At 35.6% G+C, this 19,210-nt stretch overlaps 1 protein-coding gene across 1 annotated transcript in view; it reads left to right on the plus strand.

The window, feature by feature from the left end:
* VWDE (von Willebrand factor D and EGF domains) overlaps window positions 1–19,210 on the plus strand; it is a 64,059-nt gene that overhangs the window by 37,431 nt on the left and 7,418 nt on the right. The window contains exons 18-26 of the mRNA XM_037046481.1: window positions 5,556–6,086; window positions 7,650–7,745; window positions 7,826–7,921; window positions 8,811–8,906; window positions 9,476–9,571; window positions 11,109–11,204; window positions 15,389–15,484; window positions 15,590–15,685; window positions 16,456–16,551. Of these exons, the coding sequence (XP_036902376.1) occupies window positions 5,556–6,086; window positions 7,650–7,745; window positions 7,826–7,921; window positions 8,811–8,906; window positions 9,476–9,571; window positions 11,109–11,204; window positions 15,389–15,484; window positions 15,590–15,685; window positions 16,456–16,551 (1,299 nt within the window). The remainder of the gene's footprint in view (window positions 1–5,555; window positions 6,087–7,649; window positions 7,746–7,825; window positions 7,922–8,810; window positions 8,907–9,475; window positions 9,572–11,108; window positions 11,205–15,388; window positions 15,485–15,589; window positions 15,686–16,455; window positions 16,552–19,210) is intronic.

Here is a 19,210-nt window from a genome sequence, read left to right on the forward strand (position 1 = left end):
TTATTTATTTTTAGAGAGAGGGGAAGGGAGGGAGGAAGAGAGAGAGAGAGAAATATCCATCAATTGATCGATGGGTTGCCTCTTGCATGTCCCCAACCGGGCACCTGGCCCTCAATCCAGGCACTGGCCCTGACTGGGAATGGCCCTTCAGTTTGTGGGATGCCAAACCCACTAAGCGGCGGCACCAGACATGGCAGTGTTCTGTGTCTTTTGACAGAGTTCCTAGAGAGATTAGTAGAAATAATACCCAGGGAATCATGTCTACCAGGAAGGATAATGAAAAGTTTTCAAAAGACAGTGTTACCACAGCTAAGTCTGTGGTATCTCATCCAGAAAGATAGGCATTCTGAGCACAGGAAACAGCAGGAGCAAAGGTAGAGAGGCTTCACACTCACGAATGTCACAACACACCTTGTGTAATGAGCAATTTGTTAAACCCGAAGTATAGGGGGAAGGGGGACTCATACAGGATTGGAAGCTAGAGAGGTAGCCGGTATCCAGACCCCTAAGACACCATGAGAAACAGGATTAAGATTCACATCTGAGAGAGTATTTAGGAGCAGTACAGGGGATGAGCCACTTGTGGGTAAAGAGCTGTTTAAGTCCAAAGTTAGCACAATACTATAAACACATATAGACATGAAGGTTTCCTGATCTAGCAAATGAGACACTAAAGAAGCAAATTGATAATACTTGGTCCGTGACTGAAATGAAGAGTGGGTTTTAAATTTTATCAAGTGCTTTTTCAGTATCATTTATTAACTTGATATAATTTGTTAACATTTCCTTTAGACTTACTTAGAAAGCTTTTATGTATGAAATTACATTTTGACATTTTATATTATTTTCTTTATTAATAGCCTCATGTAATTAGGTAATATAATTATGTTAATAGAGATACAAGTCTATTTAATCCTGATACAGTATTATATAAAAACAGTAGTACATCTGATTTGCTAGTATTTCATTTATATTTTATGTGTATTTATAAATATTTATTATAGGATTATGCCACTCTGAGCAAATGTTTATAAAATTTTTCATCTCTTTCTGTACATTGCAATGGTTTTGTAAAGTATTCTTTCCTTGATTATTTGGTAAAAGTTTTTCCACTCAGATCATCTGTTCAGAGATTATTTGGGGAGGTGATTTTAGATTATTTTCCTTTTCTTTCATGGCAATTATTATATCAGCTACTCTATCACTTCTTCAGTCAATTTAATCCTTTATATTTTATAAAATCATGTGTCTCATCAAGATTTCAAATTCTTAATATAAAAGCATATGAAGTACTCTTGTTTAACTTAAAATTATCCATGTATATGTAGCTTTCTCTCTTTTCTCATCTCCAAAGCTGTTTAATTGTATCTTCCCACTGAGAGGTTATCTGTTTGTTTATAATCAATTAGACTTGCTTTTCTGTTAACTGTCTCTTCATAACTCTTGTTTGACTTTTTGTTGATTTGTAGGAGTACTTTATATTACATGTTCTTAAAATTATCTTCTTCATCTCAGTAGCTTACGTTTATCTGTTGTCTTATACAGAAACACAGATATTTTATGGAGTCAAATAGAGGCATCTTTTATTACAGCTTTGTTTATAGTGTCCATTTTCAAGTATCTTCTAACTTCTAAGTTATGCAAATAATCTCTTAAATTTTCTTATATTTATTATTTTATATTTTACATTTAATTCTTAGTATATCTGAAGTTTATGCTGTGAGTTAGAGGCCCAACATTTTTTTCTTCCAGATAAGTAAGCAGTTATGTATAATCATTTATTATAATAAGCCATACTTAAAATAAGAGAAAATCAAATATGTCAAACTTTCATACTGAATTTAAGTACTATATTTTATATATTAAATTTATATATACTTTAAGATATATTTCTGAAATTTCTATTATGTTTTTATCACCTAATTGTCTTTTTCTATGCCAATAATGCATTATTTTTATTAGTGTGCATTAATAACACATTTTAATATTGCTAAGATAAATACCCCCTCACAATTCTTCTATCTTGTAATTTTTCAGTATTTCTAATACATACTTTAACATGAACCCTAGGATATTAAATTTCAAAAGAAAAATATTTTACTAATGTGCATTTGCTAATATAATACACATACTCCTTCATTTCTTCTGCTATATTATTTTGTAATCTGGATTTAATTCGATTTCTTCTCTACCTTCTCCTCCAATCCTAACACCAAAAACTCTCCCAGGAAGATGATTCACATAGAGCAGTTTGGAGCAGGAAGGAGCAGTCCTTCAGGTACAAAGGATGGGGCAGAGGATGGACACATCTTGCCTCAGATCTTTACCCAGGTTCCCTGAGCTTTGTGTTGTGATTAATTACTGCACAGGTGTTATTTTGTTTTGGCCTGTATTTGGTACACTCCTGTTTCTCTGTTAGTCTGAACTTCTGTGTTTTCTGTGTTTTATGAAGTCCTCAAAATTACTAAAAATCATCCATTGCCCTTGTTTTTATTGTTGTTTTAGTATGTTTTCTTTTCCTGCTTTTGATTTGGTTTCCCTGCTTTCATATTGTAAGGGATATGAGAAGCTGGGCATGAAAAAAATACAACAAACTGAAAATTGATGATAGACAGTATAAAAGGGAAACATATTTAATCTCCACTTAAAATTGTCCATACTGTAATAAAATTAGTTAGTTTTTTCCATACCAAAGACATTTTTTTAAAAGTTACTGGATAAGGAAAATACAGTACTGCTGAATGCAGAAAAAAATCATCATCCCCCCAAAAAAGAGGACACACAAAAATGTTTAATTCCTACTTGAGCAATCAATAAAGATAGGGATATAAAAATCTCATTTTGTCGAATTGGTAAAAGGATTAGTCACAGTTCTTTTCCTTTCACACAAACTAGCATTTATACAATTTATTAACTAATTTTCATAGAAGCATTTGGTTTCTGTCCTCCCCTTTTTTTAAAATTTAAATTTCAGTTTCAGGAAGATCTTTTTTTTTAAGATTTTATTTATTTATCTTTAAAGGGGAAGGGAAAGAGAGAAGGAGAGAAGTATCAATGCATGGTTGCCTCTTGTGAGTCCCCTGCTGGGAACTGGCCTGCAACCCAGGCAGCTGCCCTGACTGGCAATTGAACCGCGATCCATAGTGTGGTTCACAGGCCCACGCTCAATCCACTGAGCTACACCAGCCAGGGCTGTCCTCCCCTTTCTAGTAGCCTTAACAACACTGAGTTTCTCAGGTAGGGAGTAAGTGCTTATTTTTTAGAAAAAGGGGAAGGGAGAGAGCGAGTGAAATGTTGATGTGAAAGAGAAACATCAATCCCTCTCATAAGCACCCCAACCAAGTACCAAACCCCCAACCCAGGCATGTGCCCTGACTGGAATGCACTGGCAACCTTCAGCTTTGCAGAAGGACACCCAGCCAACTGAGACACACCGGTCAGGGCTTTTTGAAGCCTAATGTGTATTAAGTGGTAATAAATGTTTGCTGACTATTTCTAACTTTTTCCCTGTCATTTTATTTTTTTGTTTAGATTTATTCAATTATTCTTCGAGTACAGTTTTCTGTTTTATATTCCCAGTCCTGCCCCTGCCCCAGTGCTCCCCACCTCCCTCCCTTTCCACCCCCCACTTTAGTTATTGTCCATGTGTCCTTTATACTTGTTCCTGTGAATACTTCCTCTTTTCCACTGTGATTCTCTCCACTCTCCCCTCTGGTCCCTGTCAGCCTGTTCTGTATTTCAGTGTCTTTGGTCATATTTTGCTTGCTTGTTTGTTTTGTTGTTTAGGTTCCTGATAAAGGTGAGATCATATGGTATTTATCCTTCAACACCTGGCTTATTTCACTCAGCATAATGCTTTCCAGTTCCATCCATGATGTTGCAAAGGGTAGGAGCTCCTTCTTTCTGCTGCATAGAATTCCAGTGTGTAAATGTACCATATTTTTGGGATCCATCCATTTACTGACGGTCATTTAGGTTGCTTCCAACTCTTGGCTATTGAAAATTGTGGTGCAATGAACATCGGGGTGCATAGGTTCTTTTGGATTGGTGTTTCAGGGTTCTTAGGATATACCCCTAACAGTGGAATTGCTGGGTCAAAAGGCATGTTCATTTTTAGTTTTCTTAGGAAATTCCATACTGTTTTCCATAGTGGTTGTACCAGTCTGCAATCCCACCAACAATGAACTAGGGTCCCCTTTCCCCACAACCTCTCCAACATTTGTTGTTTGTTTCTTTGTTTATGATGGCCATTCTGACTGGTGTAAAGTGGTATCTCATTGTGGTTTTAATTTACATCTCTCTGATAGCTAACGATATTGAGCATCTTCTCACGTGTCTCTGGATCCTCTGTATGTCCACCTTGGAGAAGTGTCTGTTCAAGTCCTTTGCCCATTTTTTAATCGGGTTGCTTGTCTTCTTAGAGTGGAGTCGTGTAGTTCTTTGTATATTTTGGAGATTAAACCTTTGTCTGAGTATCACTGGCAAAATGTTTTCCCAAACAGTTGCTTCTCTTATCTTAATACTGTTTTCCTTAGTCATGCAGAAGCTTTTAATTTTGATGAGATCCCATTTGTTTATTCTTTCCTTTATGTCCCTTGCTCTAGGGGACATATCAGTAAAAGTATTGCTGTGTGAAATATCTGAGATTTTCCTGCCAATGTTCTCCTCTAGGATTTTAACAGTGTCACAGCTTATATTTAAGTATTTTATCCACCTTGAATTTATTTTGGTATATGGTGTAAGTTGGTGCTCAAGTTTCATTTTTTGCACATAGCTGTCCAGGTCTCCAAACACCATTTGCTGAAGAGGCTATCTTTACTCCATTTTATGTTACTGCCTCCTTTGTTGAACATTAATTGTCTGTAGAGATTTGGGTTTATTTCTGGGCTCTCTGTTCTGTTCCATTGGTCTACGTACCTGTTTTTATGCCAGTACCAGGCTCTTTTGATTACAGTGGCCTTGTAATACAGTTTGATATTAGGTATTGTGGTCCCTCCTACTTTGTTCGTCTTTCTCAAAGTTGCAGCTGCTATTTGGGGTCTTTTATGGTTCCATATAAATTTTTGAAGTGTTTGTTCTATGTCTGTGAAATATGCCATTGGTACTTTAATAGGTATTGCATTGAATCTGTAAATTGCTTTGGGTAGTATGGACATTTTGATGATGTTAATTCTTCCAATCCATGAACACGGTATATGTTCCATTTGTTTGTGTCTTCCTTGATTTCTTTCTTCATGTTGTGTAGTTTTCTGCATACAGGTCTTAACTGTTAATAAAATAATTAGTTGTTGTCCTTTAACTGTTACACTGTTTAACATTTGTGTTATCTGTGTATTCAAATAGATTATAAGTTTCTTGAAGGCAGGAATCACGGGATGACTCCTCATCACAGCACATCTCCTAGTATAGGAGATGTAATAAATATTACACTGCTATACATATAATAAATATTAAATGAAGGACTGAATTACTTAACACTCAAAACTGTAGGGAGAGCAGACATTAATAAATATCATTGACTAACATTTCTCTCTCTCTCTCTTTTTGTTATTTAGATACAAATTTTCAGTCACCATCAACAGAGCATTTACTAACTGGTGCAAGTTCTACCCACAGTCCGACTACTATCAAAACCAACACCACTTCGTATTTCTCATTAAAATCAGTTACAACTCGGATGAATCATTCAAAGCCTATTTCTCATGAGATACCAGTTTTTAAACATGTGGATCACACACTGAGTACAAATTTCAGTTTGGGAGAGTTAGAAGTTCCCGTGTACAACCATAGTGCTATAGGCATTAACACAAACCATTCCCGTGACGAAGTAAATGTTACCCAGGGCACCATCCAAACAGAGGCGGGAGGACATAATTCTCAAATTAACACGTCTGCCCAAGGTTACACACAACACAAGAATGGGTTTGCCATCACTATTTTGCCAGAAAAGCCTGAGCCAACCAAAATACCAACTTGTGCTAAATCTCCTTGCTTTCCTGGGGTTTCCTGTGTGCCAACCACGGATGGTCACTTCCAATGTGGACGCTGTCCCTTTGGATTTTACGGAGATGGAATCAACTGCAGAGGTAGTATGAAAACCTTTCAGAGGATTCAAAGAAAACTCTCTAGTTCCTGTTGAAGTATTTTAAAAGATATGCTTTCCATTACTTATTAATTTCTATTTACTCCATTTAGTTCACTAATTTCTATTCATTTGATATATTTATAATTCGCCTGTATTTTTTCACATTTCAAAAGTTAACGTGGATGTTTCTGAGTAATTTTTAAATTATATATTCAGTGGAATTATAACTAAGTAATATAATTTTTGAGTATCTACTGTGTTCCAGGTTTAATGGAAACATTTTTTATCAAGTTTGTCACATAATCCACAAGGCTCCCACAAATTGGGTGTTAATTTTTCTCATTACACAGATAAGAAAGCAGAACCTGAGAGGGCTAACTATCTTTCCTGAAACTAAGCAGCTAAAGAGATGAAATAAGGATGTGAATCACATTGTGGTCTGGGTTCTTTTTTTTTTTTTAAGATTTTATTTATTTATCTTTAGAGGGGAAGGGAAGGAGAGAGGGAGAGAAACATCAATGTATGGTTGCCTTTCGTGCGTCCCCTGCTGGGAGTTGGCCTGCAGGGAACAGGCCTGCAACCCAGGCATGTGCCCTGACTGGGAATCGAACCGTGATCGTCTGATTCGCAGGCCCGTGCTCAATCCACTGAGCTACACCAGGCAGGGTGGTCTGGGTTCTTTTCAGCTCACAGTGGGCATTAGCCCTTTGAATTACTAATTCTGGCATACTTGTTTATTTGCATAAACTAGGTTTCTCTAGAACTCCTCCAACTTTTGAGATTAAAACAAACTGGGCATCACATTAATTTTGAAAAAAGTGTTTACTTTTTTTAATACAATTATCAGCATTGTTTTCTCTGATGCAAATCAAATGTTTGACTTTGACAACACGGAAGCTATTTTTTGTTACTGTTATTTTGTTTTGATCTACTTGAGACTTAAACAATATGGTGTTGGAGTATTCCTTTGTTCTCAGTATTCCCTAGAGGAACTCTTGTTGTTTTGTTTGTTTTTTCTGTAGGAATAATAATAATAATAATCTTAAAGACTTACATGTTTACAATGTAAAACCTTATTATTAAGAAATGAAACAAAACAACCTCATGCATTTAGAATTTATCAGGTAGCTACAGAAGCTTAAGGAATATAAACCTATAAGCTTATGGTGTGTTCCTGGCACCTTCAAAATTCTGATTATCTTCGCCATTCATCAACATTCACCTTATTAGTATCTGACACTCCACTGCCCTCTGGAAAAGACTGTAATCCTGCTTATGGTTAGCAGCCCTCTCTAACATCAGGTTTTACTCTGGGAGGAATTACCCATATGGTTCTTCTTTCTTACCCTATTAATCATTTTTCTCCATCATGCTAGTAGTAAAACAAATATAGGGAGACAATAATTTCATGGATAAATGCAGTGGTTATTACATTTGAGTTACTAGTGTTTAGTAACTCAAATTTTTCAAATTTCAGAGAATTTTACTTTTATTATGACTAAGTTTATGGGCAACATGTATAGACTGTGCCAACAACTCAGCCTTTTGTCCTTGATTTTTGCAGCTATTTGTAGACACCCGTGTGGAAAAGGGAGGGAGTGTGTGGCCCCAAACATATGCAAATGTAAACCTGGTTACACTGGCTCTAACTGCCAAACTGGTAGGTGTGACACTCATTAGTTTGCATAATCAATTTAATTGGTAATTGATATTTCTAACCATGAGCTTTATTTTATACAGCTGTATGTCATCCTGATTGCAAAAACCATGGAAAATGTATTAAACCTAACATTTGTGAATGTTCTCCAGGATATGGTGGAGCAACCTGTGAGGAAGGTAATAATTCAAACTGAAAATCAAATAATAGTGCTGAAATAAAATATTTTCTTTAAAGATAGTCAGTTTTACTGTATGTATACCAATATATATTCATGAATGTTAGTGAGTCAAAATTTTTAATGTTTAAAATAATTTATTTGAACATCAAAAAAACTTAAATTTCTAAAACAGAGATCCAAAGAGCAACAGCTTACTTATCATTGGCAAAATTATCTCCGGAAATAATTTTTTGAGGTTTAGTTATAGGTTGCCATATCCCTACAAATATTCTTACCTTCAAGCAAAGGACACCTGATTATTGCATGTCTACAGACATATAATTTTATTGTTTTGGTTGAAATCTTAAGTGGAGAGTTTATAAAATGTTATTCCTAAAATGGATAATATTAAAAAACAAATTTTTTATAATAAAAATAGTATTTTTAAAGAACACATGTTGGTAGACAGTAATATAATTGTTAATAAAGTAGAGCCACATTAAATGCTTTCATAACAAGGTACACATTAACAAATTAAAGTAAGTCTAGAATAAACTACAGAAATAGTATCAGTAGCATATGAAAATAATTATGGAAATATAAATGTGTTCTATTTGTAGGCAGAAACACACTAAGTTCAAGTTTCACTTTATAGGAACAAGCTAAGATTATTTATTTCCATTTAGTTAACTGTAAATTTTATAAACCAAGACATGCTAATGATTTGTGGGTGTTTTCAGAGTGTGAACTCATAGTGAATCCCACAGAACCAAAGTTCATAGTAAAAGATAATTAAGCTTATTATAATTTGCTCTGACAAGAAGCTTTTAGTGTATCCATGCTTCATAAATGTAAACTGACTTTTTCAAAATGGAAAACTGACTTAATAACATAATCTGTGTCTGCAGAAATCTGTAGCCCGCCTTTTCAACATGGTGGCACCTGCTTGGCTGGCAATCTCTGTACCTGTCCTTACGGTTTTGTGGGACCCAGGTGTGAAAGAAGTAAGCAAAGTGGTCTCATAATGAAATGGCTCCTTTGAATAGTTGATGGCTTTGATGCTAACTGATACAAACTGAAACACCAAGTAAAACCCATACATTCATGATTTGTTACCACAGTTAACATTCTGCATACTGCTGGGAGTGCTAGGTGCCAATACTAAGATAAAGAAGTTTCTTCTTGTCTTAAAAGTATATTTCTTTTTGATCTTATCCATAACCATTTCTCCACTTTTTTTAGATGAGAATTCAATCTGTTGAATTGCATATAAGTTTGTCATTTAATTCATGTCTGTGAAAACTTTCATCAGTAACTAATAATTTTTCCAAATAACCATTTCTTATTTACCCTTCAATGGTTTTCTACTTTTCCCTTCTCTATTAGCAAAAGTGAAAATAAAAATAAATGAATATGAGAATTGGAGACCATTTAAAGCCAAAGGATAAATTATTTTTATCTTTCTCTCTAATCTTATTAATTAGAACATTATGAGCTAGCTAGGTAACAGCCAATAATACAACCAATTCCAAACCTAATTAACCTTTTTAAAATTTTTATCCTATGATCTCAGTGGTTTGTAACAGGCACTGTGAAAATGGAGGTGAATGCCTTACACCAGATGTTTGCCAGTGTAAGCCTGGCTGGTATGGACCCACCTGCGGCACAGGTAAAGTCAAAAATATTTTCAATAAACAGGCCAGTGAAAACAAATTTTAAATGCAACAATGTGCTAAAGACTCGCACCCCAAACATAAAACCCATCTGACAAGATTGGTTTGAAGTTTTTATTTCAGACATATTTTTAAAAATCTATCTTTCACCTTCCTTCTCTTTTCTTGTATTACACTATAAACAGCTTTAACGTTATCCAACCTACCCAATATTATATTTTTTTGCTTTCATATTTTCTTCATCCACTTGCCTTACGGTAGAGAGAGACATATCTGTACTGCATCTTCTAGATCTCTTTTCAGGGTTTTTTTTTTTCCCACAGACTTTCTGTTTCATTAAACACTGAAGCGATTCTGGATAAGTGGGCACCGTCACATGAGTTCATTTATTTATCACACTGTTGGGCTCACTGCTTTGGCAGCGATGTTTGCAATTCACTGTGTTTAATCTGATACATTGTGATCTAATAGCTTTTCTCACATAGATTTAAGTCAGCATCTGTTGCTTGCCAACTATGTGTGAAGCATGATGCAAAGGGAAACATAGATCAATTTGATTTTGCCCTAATTGTAAGGAGCATATCATTAGTGAAAGAGACACGGGATACAATTTTAGAAAAGACTATGATACAAGTTGAGTTATAATAAGTTATGTAATTAATATAGAGTTCCTTGGAAGCAGAGAAGAGGGAAATTAATTTTGGGAAGTACAGTTTGGACGAAAAATGTATTTGAGGTAGACCTCAGAGAGTAGATAAAATTTGGGTTCAAAGATGAACAAAAGTTTCACTCATACGTGGGGTATGAAACAAAAAAACAATAAATGAACAGACAAATCAAACTCATAGACACAGACAACAATATGGTGGTTACCAGAGGCGAAGGGAGTGGGGGGAGAATGATAATGGTAAAGGGGCCAAATACGTGGTGATGGAAGGAGACTGGATTCTGGGTGGTGAGCACACAAAGTAGTATATACATGTTGTATTATGAAATGTACTTGAAATTTGTATAAAGTTATTAACCAGTGTTACTCCAATAAATTAATTTTAGAAAAGAATAATGGAATCAAGGTACCTTTCAAAAGGGAGCAAAGATAAACAAGCAAAAAGAAAGACTGTTTTTGAGTGTGTCAGGCCTTGAGTGTAGAGTTCCTTTTGGAATTGGGAAGGAGGGTTGAAGAGGTACACATGGCCACACGTACTTGAGCAGATCACAGACCATCCTGCTTGAGCTTTTGAACTGACTTATAACTCAGAGTCATTCTTTCAGCTTACCCAGGGCATTGTGAGCTCTAACCAAAGCCTTCACATTCTTAGCTTGGTACTTATCTGTAAGCTTAATGAACAGACTTGCAAAGCTATTACCCAGTTATTTATTCCTCTTATGTTTGGAAAAATCTAATTAATTATAGACTAAGGATTTTACTTACAGTAAAAATATTTCCTTATGCACTATTTTGTACCCTCGTGTAGCTTTTATTCTTTAAATAATAAAACTGTTACCGTCTCTCTCCCTCCTGCTGTTCATTAGCTTCGTGTGACCCCGTTTGCCTCAATGCTGGCTCCTGTTATAAGCCAAACACTTGCCTCTGTCCAAATGGATTCTATGGCGCCCAGTGTCAGAATGGTAATTATTTTTCTTTTATAAATAAAAATGCAAAGGCAAAGTTAGACAAACATAAACAAAGCTCTGAGGGAATACCGAGAAACAAGTTCCAAAAGAGAAGATGCTTCTCTTTAGCTTTTTTCTTTATTTCATATTATGTTTTAGTCTGGCCACCAAAGGCTCGCTTCATAAAAACATATCAGAGTTATTAAGAAAAATGGTTATATATATTCAACATATATTTGGCTCACAACTGTTTCAGTTGTCTGTGCAGTTTTGCAGGACCAAAGTTTAAAACAAATAACTAAAGTTTTTTACAGCTTATTATAATGAAATGGTGTCATTTTCTTTGTCTTTAAAGCAAAAACATTTGGCTTATGCTTAGTCTGATGTCCACTATTACCTCATGATGTCTTTTGACTTTCTTTTCATAAACATTTATGCAGAGTCAGCTTTGCACAGCTGTGTAAGGTGATAGGAGAACATGAAAAATGCCTATTATTTTAACACTTTCCCTCATAATGTTGATGCTGTAGGATTTCTCAGAATAATGAGCATGTCCTGAAGCTGTCAGAGGAGGTATGAACTAAGGGCAATAAATGAAATTTGAGATATATTTTCTGATCTTCATACTCCTGAGATTATGAAAAATGTAGGGTAGATTTTTTTAGTAAAAGCATGTCAGGACACGTCATAATTTAATTCCTAAAATCTATACTTTTCTTTTCTTTTTTTTTAAAGATTTTATTTATTTATCTTTAGAGGGGAAGGGAAGGACAGAGGGAGAGAAACATCAATGTATGGTTGCCTTTCGCGCGTCCCCTGCGCATCCCCTGCTGGGAGTTGGCCTGCAGGGAACTGGCCTGCAACCCAGGCATGTGCCCTGACTGAGAATCGAACCGCGATCGTCTGAGTCGCAGGCTCTCGCTCAATCCACTGAGCTACACCAGCCAGGGCCTAAAATCTATACTTTTCTTGCCATGTTCCATTTTGATTTGATCCCATTGTTTTATTTGGAGTCTGGCTAAGAGTCTTGGGTTTCAACTGAGACAGGAAAAAAAAAAACATCACTCTAATACTAGAAATGTGCACATAGGAAATGAGTTCTTTGAGTTCAGATTTCCTGTAAGGAACCAGACAGCAAAATGGAGGAAGTAAAGAAAAAGTTAAGGCAAATCTTGAAAACCAGGAGACTTAAGTTGCAACCCATGTTTATGAGTTATAGGTATAGTGTTGAACAGAGAATGTAAGATGGGAAATGAAAAGTTACATCTCTTTATACTATCAACACTTAAATGCTTAAAGTAAATGTAAGATATAAAAACATTTCTCTAAAATTTACATGCCAACTGTATAACTGGGAAAGGAGGGGAATCTCTAAATTATCAAGTAGAACTAAAAATGATCTCCTGAACACACCTCATGTTAGCAGCTTTCAGAATTAGCTAGTCTCTACAATTTCCCAGCTGATGTGGATTTTGGAAATTTACCTAAAGTTTACAGGGCTTAACAATCTTAGCTTTCAAGTTTGAACCACACAGTTGCTGTCAGGTACGAGTGAGGCATACAGTCAACACACTGCCTCTATTTTTTAAAAGATTTTATTTATTTATTTTGAGAGAGAGGGGAAGGGAAGAAGAAAGAGAGGGAGAGAAACATCAGTGTGTGGTTGCCTCTTACACACCTGCCACTGGGGACCTGCCCCGCAACCCAGGTATGTGCCCTGACTGGGAATAGAACTGGCAACCTTTTGCTTCACAGGCCCTCACTCAATCCACTGAGATACACCAGCCGGGGCTGTCAGCTACTATTAAGTAATAGTATTATTATTGTTAAGACATGTTATAGAGATTCAGGAGAAATAAAAATATGATCTTTATTCTTATTAAATCACATGCCCTTTTGAGACTGATATGAGGCCAATTGGTAGGAAGAAAAGATGTTATACACACCAACAGCCATTGAATACAATCAGGCAGATTGTAATGGTTAAGAGTAAGCTATAAAAAGTATATACTGTGGGTTCTATAGATTTTCAAAGAGAAAGATAGAAAAAGAGCTAAAAACATCATGAAAGAGTTAAATTACACTATTAATAACCAAGGCTTAAAATGTGTAGCTGGAGACAAGATTCAGTACAACTTCCAATTTCCTTCACCCCTTGAATGCCATTAGCCTGATCCACGCGGAAGCTGAGGCCAGACTATTTGGCTCACTTTGTAGTTCAGATGAAAGATTTATCTCGAGCCTAGAAGAAATTTTGTAAATAGATATATGAAGGTGAATTTTTTTCTAACTCTCCTTTTCCTGAAATGGGATTAGGGGGTAGATATGACCAAGCCTAACTGTAGTGCCATCCATTTCTCTATATTTACTCTTATCACATGTACTTTTTTGAATAACTGAAATGTTATCTCTATAAATCAAGTTTTGTGGAATGGATGAGTATTGATTATAGTAAATTTACTCATCATAAATAGGTCTTCTGTTTATTTACTCTTTTAAGTTCTAAATTTCTAACAATGATATTTCCTGTGGTGTTTTTGTAATAAAAATAATATATTTTTAAGAAACAGAAACAATCTTCAATTGCATAAAGATTAAGAAGCAGAAAATATAAGAGCATTCCTCTAAAATAAAAAGTAGCAATAAAAACACCAGAGAAAGTAGATTCCAGCATTAACCAGAAAAAAAACTCAGTAAAATGATGAAAATTATCCATTTGCTAAGTGATTAAGAAAAAACAAGCAAACTCATAGACACATACAACAGTACAATGATCACCAGAGGGAAAGAGGGGTGGGGGAGAGGTAGAAGAAGGTCAAGAGGCAATAAATGGTGATGGAAGGACACTTGACTTTGGGTGGTGAGCACACAATACAATATGCAGATGATGTGTTATAGAACTGTGCACATGAAACCTATGTAATTTTATTGACTAATGTCATTCCAACAAATTCAATAAAAGTCAAAAGAAAATAATACGTCCTTGTTGTTGTGGTTCCGTGGATTGAGCACTAGCCCATGAACTAAAGGGTTGCCAATTTGATTCCCAGTCAGGGCACATGCCTGGGTTGCAGGCCAGGTTCTCAGGAGGGGGCACATGAGAGGTAACTACACACTGATGTTTCTCTCCCTTTCTCCTTCCCTTCCCCATCTCTAAAAATAAATTAAAAAATATTTAAAGAAGGAAAATAATACATGTGCTAAAATAATTCAATTACATTGTTTTTTCACATAAAGCACCACACTATTTTTATTTATAAATCTATTTGAAATCAGTTGAATTTTTCTTTCAGTGTTTGGAAGAAAGTACCTATTTAAGATGGATCTAATTTAAATGGGGAGTCAGTCTGCAACATCCCTGTTATCCAAACCAGTTCATTGGACATCCATTTTAAAAAGACAATCTAAAATCCATTAATTTATCACTCAGGGAAAGTTAAATCTTAAATTGCCTATGTATTTATTATTTTAAAAACAATTACATACAATTGTCATATCTGGAAGAAACATGAAGCAATAATAATCCTTTCATAAATGATGAGAAATATTAGCTCCTGAACTTCATGGAACAGAATCATACACAGTATACAGAAGATGTGATAGCACATTCAAGATTAATCAATAAATATTCCTCACAAAGTCAAGAATTTATTGTTAAAAAACTTTGACCAAACACTCACATGTCACACTTCATAGAAATGTCACACTTCATAGAAATGTCACATATAAAGGTTTGCAATCACTACCTCAGTATGTATTTTAAACTTAATTTAAAGGATTTTCTCAATGTTATGTGACAGATTTTTCAGATTTTTCTAATTACCACAGAGAGAGAGAGACATTCTTACTTTGACTTGTTTTCTTGGTTTTGACCAGATCATTTCACAATTTATTCCACAGTATGGTGAAACATAAGATAAAGTTCATAATTTATGTAGTATAATACCAAAGACTCCATTTGTTATGAACACTTCACTAGTACATTGCAAATTGTGCCAACCCACTAGCAGCTTAAAGCTCTCAGCATTTCATTTTATGATTTAGAAAGGATGATTTTAATAACTTTTAGGTGTGATCTTTTTATTTAATAGCACATCTCTCTGCCTTATGGCCCCATAGATAATAAGTACCTGATATAATATGTTATATACAATACCGAATGTGTAATATTCACAGACCGCTGCTGTGTATTCTTTTAGCTATTTGTTACCCTCCCTGTAAGAACGGTGGCCACTGCACGAGAAATAATGTGTGCACCTGTCGTGAAGGATACACTGGTAGGAGATGCCAAAAAAGTAAGACACCTCTACATGTATTTGCCAACTACAGGTAAAGCAAACGCATTACATAGCAAAACTATTGCTACTTAAAGGCTAATATCTCATCTTTGTCACCTTAAGGTATCTGTGATCCCATGTGCATGAATGGAGGAAAATGTGTGGGACCAAACGTCTGTTCTTGTCCTTCTGGCTGGAGGGGTAAACAATGCAACACACGTAAGAAGAATGCTCAAAATGCTAAGGCTTACGCTATCCTCTCAACATAAATTAGAATTCAAGACAAATTCATTTTCCTTGTTATAGTTTGTTTTTATTTTTGCTTATTTGTTTCTGTTTTAGGTGATATCTTTTTGAAACAGAAATCTGAGTAAAATGCAAAGTTCTTTCAACTCACTCCTTTGAGTTAGCAGAGGAAGAGTGTATAATGTATTTTCCGGTTGGGCTACTACATGGCCAGGATAAATAGCAAGTGTTTTAAGTCCTGGTCTCCTAGTCTTAAGTAGTAGTTAAGCGAAGGCTTTAAAAACCACTACCTAAATCTGTGGTCCCGTCTTGCACCAACCAATGCAGAAGCTCCCAAGGTGGAGTGCCGCTTCTTTCAAATCCACTTAGTTTTTTAAATGGTGGCAGCTCTCCTCATTCAAACATTTTATTTGTTCCTTTTTATAAAGTATTAGTTAAAATTAGCAGCTACAATAATTTACTGGTCAAAGAGAAAAATGAGAAGCAACATAAGTGTCTAAAAATTGGTGTAAAGTTAAATCATTATGCGCTTTATCATTAGAACATTATACGACCATTAAAATCATGTTTTTCAGGAATAAGTAATGACATCAGAAATATTCTGAATAAAATGTTAAGGGAAAAGATCCTTTAATCATTAACTTTTAACTGTTTTTTTTTTCCTCTAACGAACTTGGTTGTGGTTCATGATAGGATTTGACTAGTAAATTATCTTTTTAACTTGTTTGTATTTCTGTTTGCAGCTATCTGCTTTCAGAAATGTAAAAATGGTGGTGAGTGTATTGCTCCGAGTATATGCCACTGTCCTCCTACCTGGGAAGGAACGCAGTGTCAAATACGTAAGCCTACAGCTTTGGTTTTCTACTATAGGTTCTGAACCTCAATCTGTTATAATCATTAGCCAGGGAGCAGGGAAGAGCTAAGCAGCTGTCTTGAGTTTTCCATAGCCCCTAATATTTGTTTAAGTTACAACCAATGTTTACCCGTACAATATACCTTAGAAGTTTTCATCACTTATTTAACAATGCTTCCCATGCAATTTCAAATCTTTTGAAGTACCCAGAGGCCCTTCTACACATATCAAAATTTTATTCCTACATATATCAAAATTTTAACCCATAACACCTCAATTTCTAATTCAAACTAAGTAAGAATTGGACTCCTTTAGCTTGGACATTTTATAACTTCTAGAAACATTATTTATAGACCTAAAAGTCAATCATCAACATAAAAGTATTTTTGCAACACCCAGGCAAAATAAAGACGTGTCTGTTTTGATTAAACCAACAAACTTAAAGCTAGCTTTTATTTACTAAGAATTAATCTTAGATCACACAAACTTGTAAAGCATTTACATTAGCTTCTATATTTCTAAGAATTTTAGAATACCCAATTATTACAAGCCATTGCCTTTAAATTAATTTTTAACACTACTATTTGAAGGTAGAAAATTATCTCGACTACATACACACGCATGAACAGAAACTTTTTAGCCATGAGAAAAACTCCCTAGTTTATAAAAGAACAATTGGATCCAAATTTCGTCTGGAAACATTTACAATTTATATGTGTCCTTGACAAGTCAAATTCCAAATGACCTCCCTTTTAAAATTAGGACAGACGCTTTTAATACCTCAAAGAATTGGTTTGACAGCTAAACAACACCATGGGTTAATCTATTTATTTAAATTCTCTTTTTGAAGCTTCAAGAGACCTAACTTTAGAGCCAGCTTTTTCAAACTGTGTGCATAAAAATTCATTTAGAAGTGTCAAAGGTCCTCATTTCAGCCCTCTTAGAATTACTGGGAGGTTGACTGTGGTGAACGTTGTCGGCCTCAGAGGCGTGCTTTTCCAGGTTAATTTTCAGAGTTACAGCTTTGAGCAAACTTTTAGGGAAAACCAGCCCTACACCCCTCCAGGGTGCCCTGCCCTTCTCCCTCAGCTGCCCACCAGCTTCTCCGGGATTGGCAGCATTACCACACTGGACATGCTGTGGCGTCCATCTCTGCCAATCGGAGATTCAGAGGCCGGTAAAGTGAAACAACTACCGTCACCCCTTTGGCTACTCAGGCTGGGGAAGCAAGTCTTTTTTTGGAACTAAGGAGAGTTCAGTCATGTAAACAGCACAGCTTTTATTCATACTGTTAGAAAGCAATCCAATCAAAAGGATGAAATTAATTAAAAGCAGCAACATTTTTTTCTTTTTAACATCAGTATGTGGTTGCCTCTTGTGTGCCAACGCCCACTTCCCCCCGCCACTCCCCCCCCCACCACCCCGCCGCAATGGGGACCTGGCCTACAATCCAGGCATTGGCCCCCACTGGGCATTGAACCACGGACCCTTTGGTTCAAAGGGCAGTGCTCAATACACTGAGCCACACCAAGCAGTGCTGGTTTTGTTTTGTTTTGTTTTCATTTCCGTGGGTTATCTCAACCTTTATCCACCGCAAAAATTTTTAACCACAGCTTAAGTAAAGCCATGGCCGGCTACTTAAGAGCAAGGAGACCCAGAATTCTGAGAGAAACTCACCAAGTTCACTTGATATTTAGCAGGAAGTTGCTGTGATCCTGGCGGAGCTTCTTTGAAATACTGACGCACTACGTGACGTAAGCGCTGACGCAAGGGACATCCAGAGCTGTAGGGAATTTTCATGCGTTTATCTGAGCCACACTGATGATATATGCTAGGGAATGAGATTTTTAAAAGTTCCCTTCCTCAGAAGGCTTTATTTCCAGCTATCCAGAAACTGTCTAAATATTGATGGTGTTATTTGAACAAGATGTCCTACTGCCATTTTCTGGAAAATCGTTTAGTAACTATTCAGATCCATGATGTGATGTGAACAGTGCTTAGTTGTGGAGCTTTGTGCATTATGCAACCTGCCTGACCACATAACAGTCCTGATGAAGACATAACCTTTAAATGCTGCATTTATACCAAAGGAAATATTTTGAATTATACTACCAGTTTCCAACATGAGCTATTGAAGCAGATACCTCTCCCATGAAAAATAAGTGTATTGCATATAATGTTGTATTATGCTTATTTTCACTGAATATTACTTAAACGCATTTCCACATCCTTAAAAACATAACTTTAAATGATATTTTAAGTTCCACAGTACTAATATAATCCACTTGACCTTTTCTCTTATGTGGAACATTTTAGTTGTTTAGAAGTTATCAGTATTATAAGAACTTTGTTTCTATAGGTAGGCACATGGATGACAGGTAGGCAGGTAAGTAGGTAGATAGATAAATGATACTGAGATAGATTGAAATAGAGGTAATTTTAAATTCCACTAGGAGAGGTTTTAAGGAAAAACTTTCAGTACAGACAGTGTGGAAATCTTTTAAAAGTCTCCAATAGAGTTGTTTCATTTTAAATGCCTGATGGTGTATAAAATTTTCAGTGTTGTCCATGCACTGGCCTGTAGTAAAGTCTTTTTCAAATTTTTGCTAAATCGTTGAAAAGCAAATTATGAATGCCATCTTCTG

This window comes from Sturnira hondurensis, unplaced genomic scaffold (genome assembly GCF_014824575.4).
Source record: "Sturnira hondurensis isolate 20B ecotype Veracruz unplaced genomic scaffold, ASM1482457v3 Scaffold0005252, whole genome shotgun sequence".
NCBI lineage: Eukaryota > Metazoa > Chordata > Mammalia > Chiroptera > Phyllostomidae > Sturnira > Sturnira hondurensis.